The 16,220-nt window shown below is 35.3% G+C and overlaps 3 protein-coding genes across 3 annotated transcripts; all 3 read right to left on the bottom strand.

The window, feature by feature from the left end:
• Positions 1-347: 347 nt before the first annotated feature.
• LOC108223801 (6,7,8-trihydroxycoumarin synthase) lies at positions 348-2,256 on the bottom strand. Its single transcript, XM_017398223.2, has 2 exons — positions 1,271-2,256; positions 348-1,125 (listed from the first exon to the last, which is right to left on the bottom strand). Exons 1-2 carry the CDS (start codon positions 2,147-2,149, stop codon positions 517-519), a joined length of 1,488 nt encoding a protein of 495 aa, XP_017253712.1. The 5' UTR covers positions 2,150-2,256; the 3' UTR covers positions 348-516.
• A 1,370-nt stretch (positions 2,257-3,626) lies between these two features.
• Positions 3,627-5,619, bottom strand: LOC108223800 (cytochrome P450 83B1). The gene is made up of 2 exons (XM_017398222.2): positions 4,615-5,619; positions 3,627-4,366 (listed from the first exon to the last, which is right to left on the bottom strand). Exons 1-2 carry the CDS (start codon positions 5,503-5,505, stop codon positions 3,758-3,760), a joined length of 1,500 nt encoding a protein of 499 aa, XP_017253711.1. The 5' UTR covers positions 5,506-5,619; the 3' UTR covers positions 3,627-3,757.
• A 2,634-nt stretch (positions 5,620-8,253) lies between these two features.
• Positions 8,254-15,747, bottom strand: LOC108223748 (histidine--tRNA ligase, chloroplastic/mitochondrial). Its single transcript, XM_017398148.2, has 11 exons — positions 15,378-15,747; positions 15,144-15,239; positions 14,665-14,753; positions 14,309-14,438; positions 13,702-13,794; positions 12,820-12,894; positions 11,761-11,878; positions 11,515-11,657; positions 9,127-9,255; positions 8,650-8,813; positions 8,254-8,560 (listed from the first exon to the last, which is right to left on the bottom strand). The coding sequence occupies exons 1-11, from the start codon at positions 15,681-15,683 to the stop codon at positions 8,422-8,424; spliced, it is 1,482 nt and encodes a 493-aa protein (XP_017253637.1). The 5' UTR covers positions 15,684-15,747; the 3' UTR covers positions 8,254-8,421.
• Between the last annotated feature and the right edge of the window lie 473 nt (positions 15,748-16,220).

The raw sequence follows: 16,220 nt of genomic DNA on the forward strand, positions 1-16,220 counted from the left end.
AGACAGAGATGGTTGCGGACTTGCGGTATTGCCAAATGTCATCTACTTCTGTGATTTTACCGAATTTTGATACTCTATTACATGCGCAAAATGCCGTTGTCAAGTTCACTCTCACTCGATTAACTATGAATTACTTGTGGAGTTGTTAAATGATTTATATGAATTTGTGTGGTAGGTGAGGAAAGCACAACCGTATATACTTGTCTAACTGTGGAGTGTGGACTAATCTCACATAGAAGATTTGGAGTTTTTGCTGATCAATTGATTGGTGTGTTTTCTATGTGCTGTTTTCTATCTTCCATTAAAGAAAATAATACATCAAAAAAAAATAATACTAACAAAGTTGGTTCACTAAAACGTTCTGACATTGAACATGTTTGGCTCCCCTTACTCGACAAGAATAAGGACTTATTTCAGGAAAAGATAAGACTAACACGGTCATAATTATTACACAAAACATACTGATATTTCACACGGTCACAGGCACAAACGTTACACCTGCGTTTCTTGTTTTAATCAACAAATGATTTCTGGGACAAGACAAAGATGATTTTTCTTGTGCATTGTTATACCAGGCAGGGCAGCCATGTCAATATCTTCAATCTTCTTGCCGGGAGGCGATTCCCAGTTAAATGAGTAGAGAAGATTAGCCAGCGCTAGCTCTGTCGTAGCCACTCCCATTGCTATTCCTGGACATATTCTCCGTCCTACCCCGAATGGTATTAGCTCAAAATCCTGTCCTTTGAAATCAATGCTACTTGTCATGAATCTTTCGGGCAAAAACTCGTTGGGATTTTCCCAAGACTCGGGATCCTTTCCTATAGCATATGTATTGACGTACACAAGTGTTTTAGCTTCAATATCGTACCCATTTATCACACATTTTTCAATTGTTTCGCGAGGAACAAGAAGTGGAACAGGGGGGTTCAATCTCATAGCCTCCTTCACCACTGCTTTAAGATAAACAAGCTTTTGCACATCATTTTCGTCTAGAAATTCTTTTTTTCCTGTCACCTCTCTAACCTCCTGTTGCACTTTCTTCATTTTTTCCGGGTTCTTAATTAACAAAGTCATCGCCCATACCACAGCTGCTGCACTTGTATCTGATGCCGCAACTATAACATTCTGCAAAAATGCAGGATAAACAAAATATTAGCAAAAATTGCAGATGTTACAATAGCTATCGTCTAAATTTCAATCAAATTAGATCAATTGACATATCTAATCTCTTGGAAAGATCAGTTCCAGACATGGCTTGGATTTTGATTACCATTAATATTGCTTTGACGTGATCAAAGGTGAACTCGGATGAATCCTTTTTCATCTGCAGTAAGATGTCGAGGATGCTGCCCTCTTGGGCAGATACAGAGGACGCGTGAAGATGTTCATCAATGAGTTGCTGATAAAATGCATCCAATGCAATAAAACTCTTCTCCAGACGTGCATACGCCCCACTAAGCCTATCAATCAACCGACCTACTACAGGAAAATAATCCGTAAGAAAGAAACTTACAAAATTGGCCTGAGTTTCGGTAAGTAGCCAATGAAATCGACTACTCATATTATCATCATATCCTCTACCAAAGGTAATTTGGAATATGATTGAGCTCGTCAAAGTCATGAGAGTTTTGCTCAAATTCACAATATTAGAATCACCAGCAGCAGCACTACCGCGAATAGTTTTGACCATCCGAGCAACTTCTTGTTCGCGGATGGGTTGAAAAGACTGAGACCTTTTAGTACTAAAAAGATGTAAGTTACATAATTTCCTCATGTCCCTCCAGTAGTCGTTATAGGGTGCAAACACAACATCTATGCCGTTATAGGATACTCTTTGCGAGCCAACTAGAGTTGGCCTGCTTGAAAAGCATAGATCATGGTACTTAAAAACTTGTTTGGCTGCAGCAGCCGAGGAGATGACTAGAGTTTGAACGGAGCCTAACTGTAAAGACATGAGAGGGCCATACTTCTGGGAAAGTTTGTACAAGTAGACGTGGGTGCTTAAGCTGTCGAACTGGTGCATGTTTCCTATCACTGGGAGGCCAGGGGGACCTGGGGGGCGGCGACTCGACTTGCGGACATGGTGATTTCGAAGTGTGAAAAGCAAGAGCAGGGGAAGAGAGATCGCCAAGAGGAGAGCTACTTCCATTATTGATTTTGTGATAATGAGTGTTATCTTCGCGGATGTGTTCGAGACTTTAAGCGCTTGTTCTTTTCCCCCAAGTGTGCAGGGTCGGTTGGACGTGATTATTGACTAAAAATCAAATCAATCCACAGGTTGCGATAATATGAAATTTCGGACCACAGTTATATGTGCAGTTACAAAAATTAATAACACCAACTCGCAAGTTATGCCATGCGGTGTTCACATTCAAGTCTTTTAAACAAAATCAAACTTAGTACAAAAATGAATATTATAATTTTATTACGGTGCATATCATGAGTCAAGTTCAAATCTTATATGAGAATTAGTGTAATTTAGACAAAGATAATAATGTAGATATAATCATTAAATATTTTTTTTTCATTTCAAAATAATAGTTATTTTGATTTTTTTTAGGTAATTTGAGGTGTAAAGAGAATATTTTTATATATTATTTTTCAATTTCTTTTTTTAAATAAAAATATAGATCTTAAACTTTTCTATATTAAAAAAGAAATTTTGAATAATAACGTATAGAAATAATTTTTTTATATTTCAAATTACGTATAAAAAGTCATGCAACATTTACACAAATAATCGAGTCAACAAATAGTAAATTGCAATCCCCTTGCGAAAGTCAAACGATATGTTGAAGATATTGTATATGCAAATACAAGTATCCGCTTCGTGCATTCTCGTTGAATTACTTGTACCCTCTTCATGATACCCTGACTGATAGAACTATAGTTTAAGCTATCGATCAGAATTGTGATTTTATACAAATTTTCATTACCAAATCAAAACCTCGCCTTATAATTAAGAAGTGAAAACAAAACTCTCATCAAGGAGAGAGAACAACCTACAACTTGAAAATACAAGTCGATAATCATAATAAAAGCAAACTGAAAACGAATGAAAATAAAAAATTTAGATCTGACAATCGAAACAACAAGATAGACGATCAACTCTCGAGTCCGATAAAATCTGCTTGAATCGAATAAAAAAATATATCGGAAACTCTGATGATGTAGATCTAGAAAAACAAACCAAACATAAGCAAAAGTAGAACTAGGGGCTGTTTGGCAACACCTTTTAAGCCAGCTTCTGGGTTTATAAGTTAGAAGCACTTATTTCGTACCGTTTGTGTAAAAAGTCAAGAAGCACTTATAAAAAGCTAGGAATGCTAGCTTTTGTCTCAGGACTTCTACTTATTTACCAAACACTTTAATCACTTATAAGTCTTAACTTGTTTCTAACTTCTACTCCACTTATTTATTTTAAGTAAGAAGCACTTATTTTAAGCCCACCCAAACGGCCTCTAAGCAAAAGTAGAACCAAATCAGATAAAACAAATAAAAGAGTTTGGGGTTTTTCTTACCTCAAAAGCCGATGCAAGCCCTTCAGGTAATAGGCTTGTCAAATAATGGAAACGGCTACTTTAAGAACAAAGAGAATTTTAGAATTCTTAGTTTTAAAATGTGTGCCGAGCCTTCATCCTCCGGTATTAATAATTGAGGGTGAGTGGGTGACGGAGGGAGTACACAAAAACAACGGTCGACGCCTTCACACACATTTTATTCCTGATGTATGACCACTGATATACGCACGGGATACTTATGTAATGACTTCTGGGACAAGACAAAGATGATTCTTCTTGTGCATTGTTATACCAGGCAGGGCAGCCATGTCAATATCTTTCCTATCTTCACCGGGAGGCAATTCCCAGTTAAAAGGGTAGAGAAGATTAGCTAGCGCTAGCTCCGTCGTAGCCACTCCCATTGCCATTCCTGGACATATTCTCCGTCCTACCCCAAATGGTATCAGCTCAAAATCCTGTCCTTTAAAATCAATGCTACTCATCATGAATCTCTCAGGCAAAAACTCGTTAGGATTTTCCCAACATTCAGGATCCTTTCCTATAGCATATGCATTTACGTAGACAAGTGTTTTAGCTTCAATATCGTACCCATTGATCACACATTTTTCAATTGTTTGGCGGGGAATAAGAAGTGGAATAGGTGGGTTCAATCTCATTGCCTCCTTCACTACTGCTTTAAGATAAACAAGCTTTTGCACGTCGTTTTCGGCTACAAATCCTTTTTCTCCGGTGACCTCTCTCACCTCCTTTTGTGCCTTCTTCATTTTTGCGGGGTTCTTGATTAACAGAGTCATGGCCCATACCACAGCTGCTGCACTTGTATCTGATGCTCCAATTATAACATTCTGCGGAATATGCAGGATAAACAATGTATCAGCAAAAATTGCAGATGTTAAAAATGGCTACCGTTCAAATTTCAATCAAATTGGATCATTTGATATATCTAATCTATGGGAGAGTTCAGTGGCAAACATTTATATATTTGCACAAGACTTTCTAATCTCCACCAATAAGCTAAGCAATACTACTGAACTATCTCGGCTAATACCAGTTGCTTTCTAATAAAAGAACGAAGTATAGTTCCAATAATTACCATTAATATTGCTTTGACATGATCAATCGTGAACTCAGATGAATCCTTTTTCATCTGCAGCAAGATGTCGAGGATGCTGCACTCTTGGCCAGATACAGAGGATGCATGAAGATGTTCATCAATGAGTTGTTGATAAAAAGCGTCCAATGCAATGAAACTCTTCTCCAGACGTTCACATGCCCCACTAAGCCTATCAATCAATCGACCTACTAGAGGAAAATAATCTGCAACAAAGAAACTTCCGAAAATGGCCTGAGTTTCAGATAATAGCCAATAAAATCTACTACTCATATTATGATCACCGTCTTCATCATGGTATCCTCTGCCAAAGGTAATTTTAAATATGATTGAGCTCGTCAAAGTTTTAAGAATTTTGCTCAAATTCACAACATTAGAATCAGCAGCAGCAGCGCAAATAGTTTTAACCATCCGGGCAACTTCTTGTTCACGGATAGGTTGAAAAGACTGAGACCTTTTAGAACTAAAAAGATGTAAGTTACATAATTTCCTCATGTCCCTCCAGTACTCGTTATAGGGTGCAAAGACAACATCTATGCCGTTATAGGATACTCTTTGCGAGCCAACTAGAGTTGGCCTGCTTGAAAAGCAGAGATCATGGTACTTAAAAACTTGTTTGGCTGCAGCAGCGGAGGAGATGACTAGAGTTTGAACGGAGCCTAACTGTAAAGACATGAGAGGGCCGTACTTCTGGGAAAGTTTGTACAAGTAGACGTGAGTGTTTAAGCTGTCAAACTGGTGCATGTTTCCTATTAATGGGAGGGCACGGGGACCTGGTGGGCGGCGACTCGACTTGCGGACATAGTGATTTCGAAGTGTGAAAAGCAAGAGCAGAGGAAGAGAGATCGCGAGGAGGAGAGCTATTTCCATCATTGATTACTGATAACGTTAATGATAATGAATGTTATTTTTGCGGATGTGTTTGAGACTTTGAGCTTGTATTCTTTTGCTATCAACTTGCCTTCACTGAATCACTGGGGCAAGCAGGATACACAATGACAAATGTAATTAAAGCGCTCGTCAGCATTCAGATACCTTGTCAAAATTAGGGGTGAGCAAAACCGGATATCCAGTTCGGTTATCAATAGTCAAACCAGATATCCGGTTTTCCGGATCATCATTAATTTCGGTTTAATCGGATATCCGTTTTAATCGGACCGAAAAACCGGATTATCCTAATCCAAATTTATAACATACAATTAAGTTTAATTTCAAATTATTCTTTAATTTAATTGTATTTTGAACATGTTACAACTAAATTTATAAATTATAAGTGATTAATAACAGCTTAAAAATCAAAATTTTAAGTTTTAGCATTTATAAACTTATTTTTATTATAACTTATTTTAATAAAATAGAATACTGAATTCAGTTTTTTCAGTAAGTTTTTTAAAATAATATTTATGACTATCATATTGATTGTATTTAATGAAACATAATGAATCCTTTTATATATGAGTTAATTGCAATTAGGACCCTTTAATTTCAACACATTGCACCTAATAGTTTTGGAAATACACTTTGCAGCCCAAGACTTTTAAACCGCAGACACTTTGCACCCTTTTCGTTAATTTCTGCCGTTACCGTTAAACTTTTGTAGGGACGGTTTGGGAAATTTAAATATATTTAATTAAAATCAGACTTTTTTTTAAATTTTCTAACCATCTAAACGATATTTTTCGGAAAAACTCAAAGAACGAAAGTTGTAGAGAATAAAAAAATCTTTTTAGAACAATAAAGTTCAAAATTTAAATAATTAATTAAAAACGATTGTTCATTTTTACAAGATTGCTAACTTTTAAATTTTTTTTAGAAAAATTATAAATTTATATCAAAATTTGATAAACGATACTTAAAACGTTACACTGGTTAAAAATTCGGAAAAGACCAGGTTTTCAGCGGACCGGACTTCACACAAACAATACTTATAAGGCTTCTCCAAATCCCTAGCATGGACCGGGACCCGACAAGGCTGCCCTTTAACCGGATCATCACTAACTGAATCACAGAGACCAAAGAGTAGTGATTTCGGTGAACTTTTAAGATTAGTAATTTAGCACTTCCAAATCTATCTATATTATAGGGCCGTTTGGGTTAGCTTAAAAGAAGTTACTTCTTGCTTAAACAAAATAAGTGAAGTAAAAGTAAGAAGGAAATAAGTTGATAAAGTGTTTGGAAAAGAAGTAGAAGCTGTGAAAGAGAAGCTAGCATTCTCAGCTTCTTATAAGCGTTTCTGCTTATTTACACAAACGGGTCAAAAGAAGCAGAAGTCAAAAGCAGCTTCTGCTTCCATGAAACAAACAGACACTATCGGTGCGTTTGGGTACTGATATGAAGCACTTATAAATGGTAAAAGAAGTGGAGGAAAAGAAGCTATAAAACCACGCTTTTTTTCGTCATCAGCTTCGGCTTCTTCAGTTCATCCTGCCTTTGTTTATTTTTTATTCCTTTTTATTTATCACATCATGTTATCTTCATTTATTGAATATAAGGATTAAGCTGATGTCTTCAATTACTTCAAAAAAAAAAAAAAACTGATGTCTTCAATTTTATAAAATACTCAAATATATAAATATTATATAATAATATTTATATAAATTCTTAAACACACTTATAGATCACTTAAATATTTAAATGTGAGACATTGTAGTCCATTACAATATATAATCTTAAGAAATAAATAAATGAAACTTATAATAAAATATGAGACAAAGCAAACAAAAAACCATTTTTTTATATAATATAAATATTAATCTAATCTCATATTTTCATCAACTTTTCTCAATTTATTTCGTAAATATCAAATAATTATATTACAAAACTACGAAACTATACCAACTTATAAGTTAAGTTATCCAAACACTTAAAAAATTATAAGTCACGGTATCCAAACACTTATAATAGCTTATAAGTCCAAACCAACTTCTCACTTTTAATCCACTTCTTTACTTTAAGCAATAAGTCACTTTTTTAAGTCCAGCCAAACGGCCACTATGTTCCATTCCCATCGCACCAAGATTTATGTATTAGGACATTATCAGCTGAGTATTTTGTTTTTCGAGAGGAATATCAACTGAGTTTTTAGTTGTTTTAATATCTAGTTTTACAGTAATAATATATAAAATATTACTTGAACTGACGCTTTGTACTGCTAAATATAAACTTTTATCTTGAAAGATAGAGCTTATGTTCGAATAATTGATTGCCTCTTGACATTTTTTGTCGACAAAAAAAATTGCTTTACTAAATTGCAGGATTTAATGCTGCACACTAACAGGATAAGTTAAATTGCATACCACCGGCCAGCCTGACAGCGACTGTTCAAAAGGGTAGCCAATATTCTATGCAAATCATACACCACTCGCTAAAGTATCTGCGTAAATGCTTGGTACATCATGGGTGCTATCAACATATATAGGGAAAATATTGTCAACCTGAAGTTCAAATTTTCAGCTTAATCGGACACAATATTTAGACCTTCACAACCAACTCGCGACCAAATCACTCTGTTTGACGTATTTAGTTCTGTAAATACTCATATGCAAATTAAAGTTTTATTTCACAATTAAACCAGTCACCTGGTCATGTCCTTTCTCTGGCTTTAAATAAAAACTAATAATATAGACACAATACATTTCATTATGGTGACATGCAGCAACAAAACCTAAATTAAATATTTGCATAGTAACACTCAAATATGTGTACTGCACAAAATAAGGGAAGACACAGGGCTCAGCTGGAAAAAATTTCTAACAGGACATATATAAATAAAGAATGCAAAGATATCACTCACTCTAACTCATCAACATTGATCTCATATTGTTCTCCAGTTGAAAGATTTTTTACACCAACCATACCTTTTTGCCATTCATCAGCCCCTACAAATACAAGTCTCGCAGCATTTACCCGCTTTGCTCGTTTGAACACCCTACATATATTTGTAAAAGCATTAAAAGCAGCACTTCTTAAAGGATATACATTCGAAAGAAACCTTATAAACTGGCAAAGTAATCAGACCATTTCAGCGGCTTGTTTTCCAAGACCAAATCAACACTTTGTCCCCTTCCCCTCAGTCTGGTAGCAATTGCAGCAGCTACTCCCTGAAGATCACGATCTAACGAGCAAACAATATTTTCTACATGGGGACTAATTTCTGGTAATATCCCTTTCTCCTTGAGCAACTAAACATTCAAGAAAAAGGTCCAGTTATAAATATATTAACTCTTGGACTGAAAGTAACATTATCATAAAGAAATTGAAATTCAGAAACAAGAATACTATGATACACTACAATAAAAACATGTAAGCAATGGCAAAGAAGGCTGCAAAATGGGATTGCAGATGTAGCATAATGGTAAGCCAGCCCTCTTCCATGACTAAGGTCAAGGGAGGTACTTTTTTTTTGGTCAAGAACATCCAGAGGTACTTTAATAAATTAAAACAATATATATAACCCCTTCAGTAAAATAAGGGAAGTTAAAGTGCTTCACTTACTTCGACTATCACAGCATCACCAAAGCCAAATCCACATGCAGGAATGTCATCCCCTCCAAAAGTAGAGAGCAATTGATCATATCTCCCACCACCACAGATTGCTCGTAGTTTTCCTTCTCGGTCAAATCCCTGTAGCGATGGAAACCAATCAAAGAAAAAGATATATAAAAACACATAATGGTGCTAGGATTCAGGAAACTATTTCCATCCATGACTAGGACCAAAATACATCGGTAGGTAAACATCTAGCAAATGTTTGTATACTTTTACTTTTTCCTTCATGTAACAAACAACTAAAGCCATGAGACTGGAATAGTGACATTTAAGGAAGTTTCGGTTATGTCACCATCAGAAACCTTAGGGGGATAAGCAACGAGCTGATTGGTCGTCTAAAATTTCTATTGACTGGACACTAGACAGGACAATGCTACATAAAATGCACTTAACTAAAATTGCTTGATTAGAGAACCTTATAGTCTGATACTCCCTCCATCTCTAAAAACTTTTCTCGTTTGAAATGTCGGTACTGTTCATAACACTTGAAAAATTACTAATTTACGTCTAACTTATAAGACTATATATAGTCATGAGTGATCTTGTTAGATTCTTATTTATGAGGGTGAAGTTTTTATATTTAATACTAATATGAAATTAAAAATATTAATGACAAAAATTGTGTGTTGGCAAGCATGATAAAGGCAAACAGGAAAAGTATTAAGAGACGGAGGGAGTATATATTAACAATATTACTAAACTGTAACATCTAATACACAGGACTAGTAGCCAACTGCCAATAGTAGATTCTGTGTGTAACAACTCAAACTTATTAATTCATATATTCCCCTTGAACTACTAATTGAATTGTAAAGACACTCAACAGCAATGGAACTGCTCAAGTCTACTCGTTTCCTTGTCGCACATAAAGTTATGATTTTGATTGTACCACTATATTCAAATTATTCTTTCCAAAAGTCATGTTCCTCTTAGAACCCTTAGCCTCATTTCTAGTATTGATTGCAACAGAACTGCACACGCAAAAAATGTCGTATTTATTTATTATATTTTAAAATTATTTTTGAACACACACAACGATGCAAAAAACATGTATTTATATTTATAGGGTTGCGCTCAAGAGAGAACCACTCCTTAAAATAGAACCATAGAACCACTAGGGTTCTGCTGCAGAACCCTAAATTTTAAATAGATTTTTAGGATCTAAATCTAAAATACATGTTTTTTTCATGTTTTTTCATCGTTGTGTGTGTTCAAAAATAATTTAAAAATATAATCCATAGATATTGACATTTTTTTTGTGAAGTTCTGCTGCAGAACCCCAACTAATACTTAAGTTCTGCTGCAGAACCCTTACTTAATAAGGTAAGGGTTCTATGGTTCTCTCTCTAATGGTTCTCTCTGGAACATGACCCTATATTTATATCCTGAAAATTTATTTCACATTTAGGGTTCTGCATCAGAATCTTAGTGGTTCTAAGATTCTATTTTAGGGATGATTCTCTCTTGAGCGCGGCTATATATATATACATTTTCCGGAATATAATCCCTAAAGAAACAATCCAAAAAGATTGGAATTATGGTTTATACTTTATAATATACCTTCTTATTCTAGCTTACTCATGCTTCTACGGAAGGCATAGAGTTGGAGAGTTAAAAACTAGTATTTCATTTTGAGTCTTGATATGTTCATAAAGCATGAGTAGAACTAAAGCCTTGCAAAAATTAGCTATGGAGTGTTTGATGCATAGAGCTGGATTTACCTCCATAGAATAAAGACAGAAACAAAAAAAGAACCACAGATAGAGTTAAACAGAGTTAAACGATGTTGAAGTAGTTTTCTAAACTTAGGCTGATTGAGGTCAAGTGACATATTTTCCTATGTCTCTACCTATGCCACAGGCCGACACCTTATTAACTACTTATAGCGGCAACAAGTTCGTTTCATTGTCTGTGAGAAAAAATTATATTCACTAGTCTACTTTCAGTAGAAGTGCACGAGTTACACTTGAAATCAACTCTTCCGCTTTTGTGAGTTTGCGCCTTCCACAACAGTCAGACCAGAACATTTACTAACACAATTATAAAGATATGATGCGCAAATACACTAAATTACTTAAGATGTCCAAGTCAAGATTGACCATTTATATTGCTTTAAATAACTATCATATCACTTTTCAATTGAGAGTTGTCCGTCTGTGCATATGAATGGTGCTGATAGCCCTATTACAATATTGCTCTAACCAATGTCTTCCAAGATTATTTACAGATCTTGTGCAAGCAACCAATAAGAGGCATTCAGAATTCATGGTTCTGTGAATCCAACTCTAGCAACAAAGTTTCAGGTTTCGAGAGGTAAAAATAGATTACACCAACCTCGAATACAATTCCTGTATAGTAGGCTAGGCCCCGAACAACTGAAGCATCAAACTGTATCCATTCAGAAAAACCATACTTATCAGCAAGTGAAAACAGCTGTTTAAGATCGCTTACAGCTTCTCCAGCAGCTCCAAGTTTCTCTGCAACACACAATTTCAAGTACCTTATCTTTAACAAAAAAACAAAAAAAGATTTCCTTTTTTTTTTAAATTATGTCCGCTGAACTTTGCCACTGCCACTGACCTTCAAGCTCTGTCAAACACTTCATAGAAAGAACTTGCAGTAGTTCCTCAATAGCCTCGCCTGGTAGCTGAACAAGTGCCAGTTCTTTCTTTATCTCCTCGATAGGAATTTTACCCATCTGTTTCAACACACCATTTATAGCAACACTGTAAACTGTAAAGTCTAGTTATGTTAAACAGTAATTAATATATTAATATATTAACAAGAGAGTGGTGTGTGATGTTTATCAGAACTGGCTATAACAAAATCAAATGTAAAAAGCAGCATAAGAAAGCCTTATAGCTTGTTACTTGTGCAAAATTAAGTACTTCATACTATCAATATAATAATGATGAGGGCAATTCAGAACATTCTTCATCTCCAAATATGCATGATTGTGAGTGCTCGTAATTACTAATCCAATGGCTGATTATAGGGCTGTATTGTCTATGTTGAGACGATATTAGTATTTACTTGTCTACAATTGAAGGATAGTAGAATACCCCAATGAGATAATTTAGAATTTAGATAGCAAACCTGCATTGTTTTTTCTGTTTTACAAGAAACCTACATTAAGGAACCATTCCATAACTAACTATAATATGCAATATATGTGAACGTAGGTAAGCTAAGGGCACAAAGTGTGAAAGTGCAGATCTAGCCTGCAGGTACCTTTTGCAAATTTAATTGTAACTATATCACAGATAGCATCAGAAGACTACTAAAGGAGCTCTAAATTTTAATACAGTAATTCATTATCCCCCAATATCATCATGTCACTCTACACACTCTTAATTAATTCTTATTTATACAAGAGCGAACCACTATAAATGTGTAATCATAACACATAATGCTGTTTGAGATATTAACCCATCACTCAAGTCTCTTAGAACCTGAGTCTAGATAATACCGCTTACGAAGTAAACAATATCTAAAATTAGATTCAAAAGACTGTACATAAAATTTAAAATGTCATCAGATCCCATAGACATAGATCATCTGGAACCAATGGAATGTCAGAACAAAACTAGTTAGTTTGCATCTGATTATAATCTTGAAGATATATATAACACAACTGACCTTGTCTATAATAATGCAAACTTTTCCAAATAAAGCTTCTGATATGGAGTAGCAATTCAACACTTCTTGAAGAACCTGTAACAAAAGATTATACCCTCATGACAACATTTTTCTAAGATATACAGCATTGACATAGTCCAAAAGGAATGACCATGAGCTTATATGGAGGGCAATAAAAGTAAGCTTGTGTCCCATTTTTGGCGGCTTGAATTTCACAGAATTCAAAGAGCAGTCCTCAAGGAATTGGTAGAAAAGAGGGATAAAGTTCATGTTACATCATATCCTAGCATAGATGATAAACTATTAAGCTCCCTTCAGTTTAAGGGAAAACTACAGTTGATGGTATATTAAGATATATGTGTCTTTATCAACCCATATTGATAGACATCTTCCTGCAATTGGATCAGCAGCACAGTAGTGCTACCAGCTTCACTATGTAATTGGTTGGGACATTTTCCAGTCTAGTGAATCAGTTGGTAGAAACACTACTTTTAACTGCTTGCATATCCCAAACCTATAACTGCTTGCATATCCCATTATGGGCACGGCACTGAGAGTAATGATGTAGACTTGTGGGTGCAATAGAGTGGGCTTGGACATGTATATATGTTGGTTTACTAATAATGATAAAGCAAAATGTGGATACATTACAAGCTCACATTTCCACACCAAAAAAGAAAAGACAAAAGAACACCCCGTCCATTAGGTGTTCGTAAAAAAATTATTACCCACGAAAGCAAATCAAAATTTAAAAGGGTAAAAGCTTATTACTTATACATATATACGAGCTCTCTGAAAGCCTCAATCCACAAAACCTTTGCCAAGAACAATTGATATTTGAACAGATAAGTGAAAAGGTAGTATATAAATGTAAATGCGAACCTTGCGGCTAGAAATCTTAAACCCAACATCAGATGCAGTGATGCCAATTTGCTTGAAGAAAGTGACAACTGATGATATGAGTTCAGCTTCAGCCTACACCCAAAACGAAACACAAAGGATAAGCTTGACAAAAAACAGAAGTAGATATCATTAAAAGCGCCATTAGATTAACAATGTAATTTGAAAACTCACTTCAAGTATCAATATTAATACATTAATTTGGTGTTCATTAGTATCAGAATAGTATCTTTACTAACACAAAGAATCTTTCATGGTACATACAGAGAGATCCATAATGACACGAAACATAATGACATCTTATAACATACAAGCTTGCAGTTTATGTCAACAAGCTCGAGTAGGGATAACCAAAAAACACCTATATATGCAAGGGAAGTAGGTATGCATGACAAATTACAATTTATATTTTTAAAAAATTTAATCAGTTGGCAATCCTGCGACCTTGTCCATGATGATATTGGAAGCAAAAGACATGACTCAATTCACAGAGTGAATTGTGATGAGTACTTGTTTCTCTCTCTCTATATATATAAATGTATGACTGTCTGTGTGTGTGTGTGTGCATGTACGGATGCATTCGACATACAAATATGTCAGCTACGCCAATAATATCCATGTTCCACTGGTAGTGTTCACGACGTCGGCCTCTAGTCATTCGCTCATAACGCCAGCACTGTCCCACAGCAAACCATTTAACAGGGAGGGATAGAGATTTTCTGGAAAGGAAAAAACATGTAGATCAAAATCTGGCATCCGTACCTGGATCAAGGTCATAAATGACAATAAATAAAGGGTACACGGACAATAAACTGAAACAAAAAGATCTGCCAAAAGAAATGTATGCAAAAATGGCACAAATAAACATAATGCAATTTTTTTTAAAGAAAATTGTTATGTGTAAAACTATATATAATATTGCATGTCAAAATATGGCATACATACCCCTTTTGTATCACAAGCCTTGCCAAAGAAGGAGTCAACTCAGGCCTTAACGCAACTCGACGGTTCCCTCGATCTTCAAAACAGTAAAGCTGCTCCAAAGAAATGAAAATGCGCAAGTTTAAGTTGGTAATAAAGCTTATGATCTCCATACTCTTTATGGATTCATTATTTATAAGTAAATCAGAACACCATGTTTAAGTAAACTATGAACAATTTTCTAGAAAATATGAGGAAAGATCCCACTGCTGGAAATACATAAACATGACAAGTAGAGACTTAACAGCTCCATACAAGTAATTGAAATGCATCCCCTCTAGGTGCAATTCACTGGTGAAACTCCACTTTCGCAGTTCAATCACATAGAAACTCCGGAAAAGGTCCAAAATTAAACCTTGTGAAAATTGTCGTCAAACTAAACAAATGCAACTCGATATCTTGCATTACACATATAGAGTTATCTAAAGAATTAAAAGCTTAACCTGATCCCTAATCTCCTCCCCGGCTTTTCTGATATAAAGCGCCTCGGATTCCAGTACCGGAAAATCAACCTCTTCAAAACCATACATTCTCGAAACCTAAATTCCACATTACAAATTAATAAAACTTACAGATTGCTGATCACTCCAAACACACATTCCAAAACATATAAAACTATTTACAAATTTATTGAGTATTAATTTATCGAGTTTAGGATACACAATTGAGCAAAGTACCTCTCTGAAGTTATTAAAAAGCCAAGTGCGGAGGCGCATTTCATCGGGAGGAAAGTCTCGGGTACCTCTAGGAGGATTAACGTCGATTTTCTGTTGAGTACCGGCGGCCGGAGGGGCCGACCGGGAACCGGACCGGCCGGTTTCATTGGTGTCCGAGTTGAGTGACTCGGTAGTTATCGACGAGTTGCATCGAACAGAAAAGCGTTGAGGATTAATTGAGAGAGTTCGATTGAGAAGAGAGAGTGAGGGTTTAAGAAAGAAGAGGCGCGTGGGGCGTAGGATAAGGATTGAAGGGTGCACAACCATGGCGCCCGATAGCTCAGCAACACAGCCTGTCTGATTTGTATCATCGATACAGTATATGTTTCCAACAATGTGTGCTTTAGCGGCCCAAAGCAGCAAGAAATAGGCCCGTTTATAAACTCGTGTAAGAAGTGGGCTTTTGAAACGGATCCAGAATCTGAGGCACGGGAACGGACGCTTTTTCTTTTTACATGTTTGGAGCATTTCGATTGTGTGCACGTATGGTTGTTGTGTACGCATGCGTTCATCATTATTAAGAAACAATAGTCATTCAAAATGAGTTAAACTTATGATTATTACTCCCTCCGTTTCTAAATAATAGTCGCTTTGACTTTGTGCACGTAATTTGAGGTGTCCAAAAAATATACTTCTACATATTATTTTTCAAATTTTTTTTTGCTGAATAAAAGTTTGACATCTATATTTTTATTCAAAAAAAAAATTTAAAAAATAACATGTAGAAATATGTTTTATTGCACCTCAAAATACATGCAAAAAGTCAAAACGACTATTATTTAGAAACGGAGGGAGTAATACTTA

The sequence above is a fragment of the Daucus carota genome, chromosome 5, assembly GCF_001625215.2.
Source record: "Daucus carota subsp. sativus chromosome 5, DH1 v3.0, whole genome shotgun sequence".
NCBI classification, from domain to species: domain Eukaryota; kingdom Viridiplantae; phylum Streptophyta; class Magnoliopsida; order Apiales; family Apiaceae; genus Daucus; species Daucus carota.

Excerpts from the sequence above, each read along its gene's own strand:
- LOC108223801 (XM_017398223.2), bottom strand. The coding sequence starts at position 2,149 with ATGGAAGTAGCTCTCCTCTTGGCGATCTCTCTTCCCCTGCTCTTGCTT. Across the intron at positions 1,126-1,270 it reads ACGTCAAAGCAATATTAATG|AATGTTATAGTTGCGGCATC; the intron begins GTAATCAAAATC and ends GCATTTTTGCAG.
- LOC108223800 (XM_017398222.2), bottom strand. The coding sequence starts at position 5,505 with ATGATGGAAATAGCTCTCCTCCTCGCGATCTCTCTTCCTCTGCTCTTG. Across the intron at positions 4,367-4,614 it reads ATGTCAAAGCAATATTAATG|AATGTTATAATTGGAGCATC; the intron begins GTAATTATTGGA and ends CATATTCCGCAG.
- LOC108223748 (XM_017398148.2), bottom strand. The coding sequence starts at position 15,683 with ATGGTTGTGCACCCTTCAATCCTTATCCTACGCCCCACGCGCCTCTTC. Across the intron at positions 14,754-15,143 it reads GGGAGGAGATTAGGGATCAG|CTTTACTGTTTTGAAGATCG; the intron begins GTTAAGCTTTTA and ends TCTTTGGAGCAG. Across the intron at positions 8,561-8,649 it reads GAAAACAAGCCGCTGAAATG|GGTGTTCAAACGAGCAAAGC; the intron begins GTCTGATTACTT and ends AAATATATGTAG.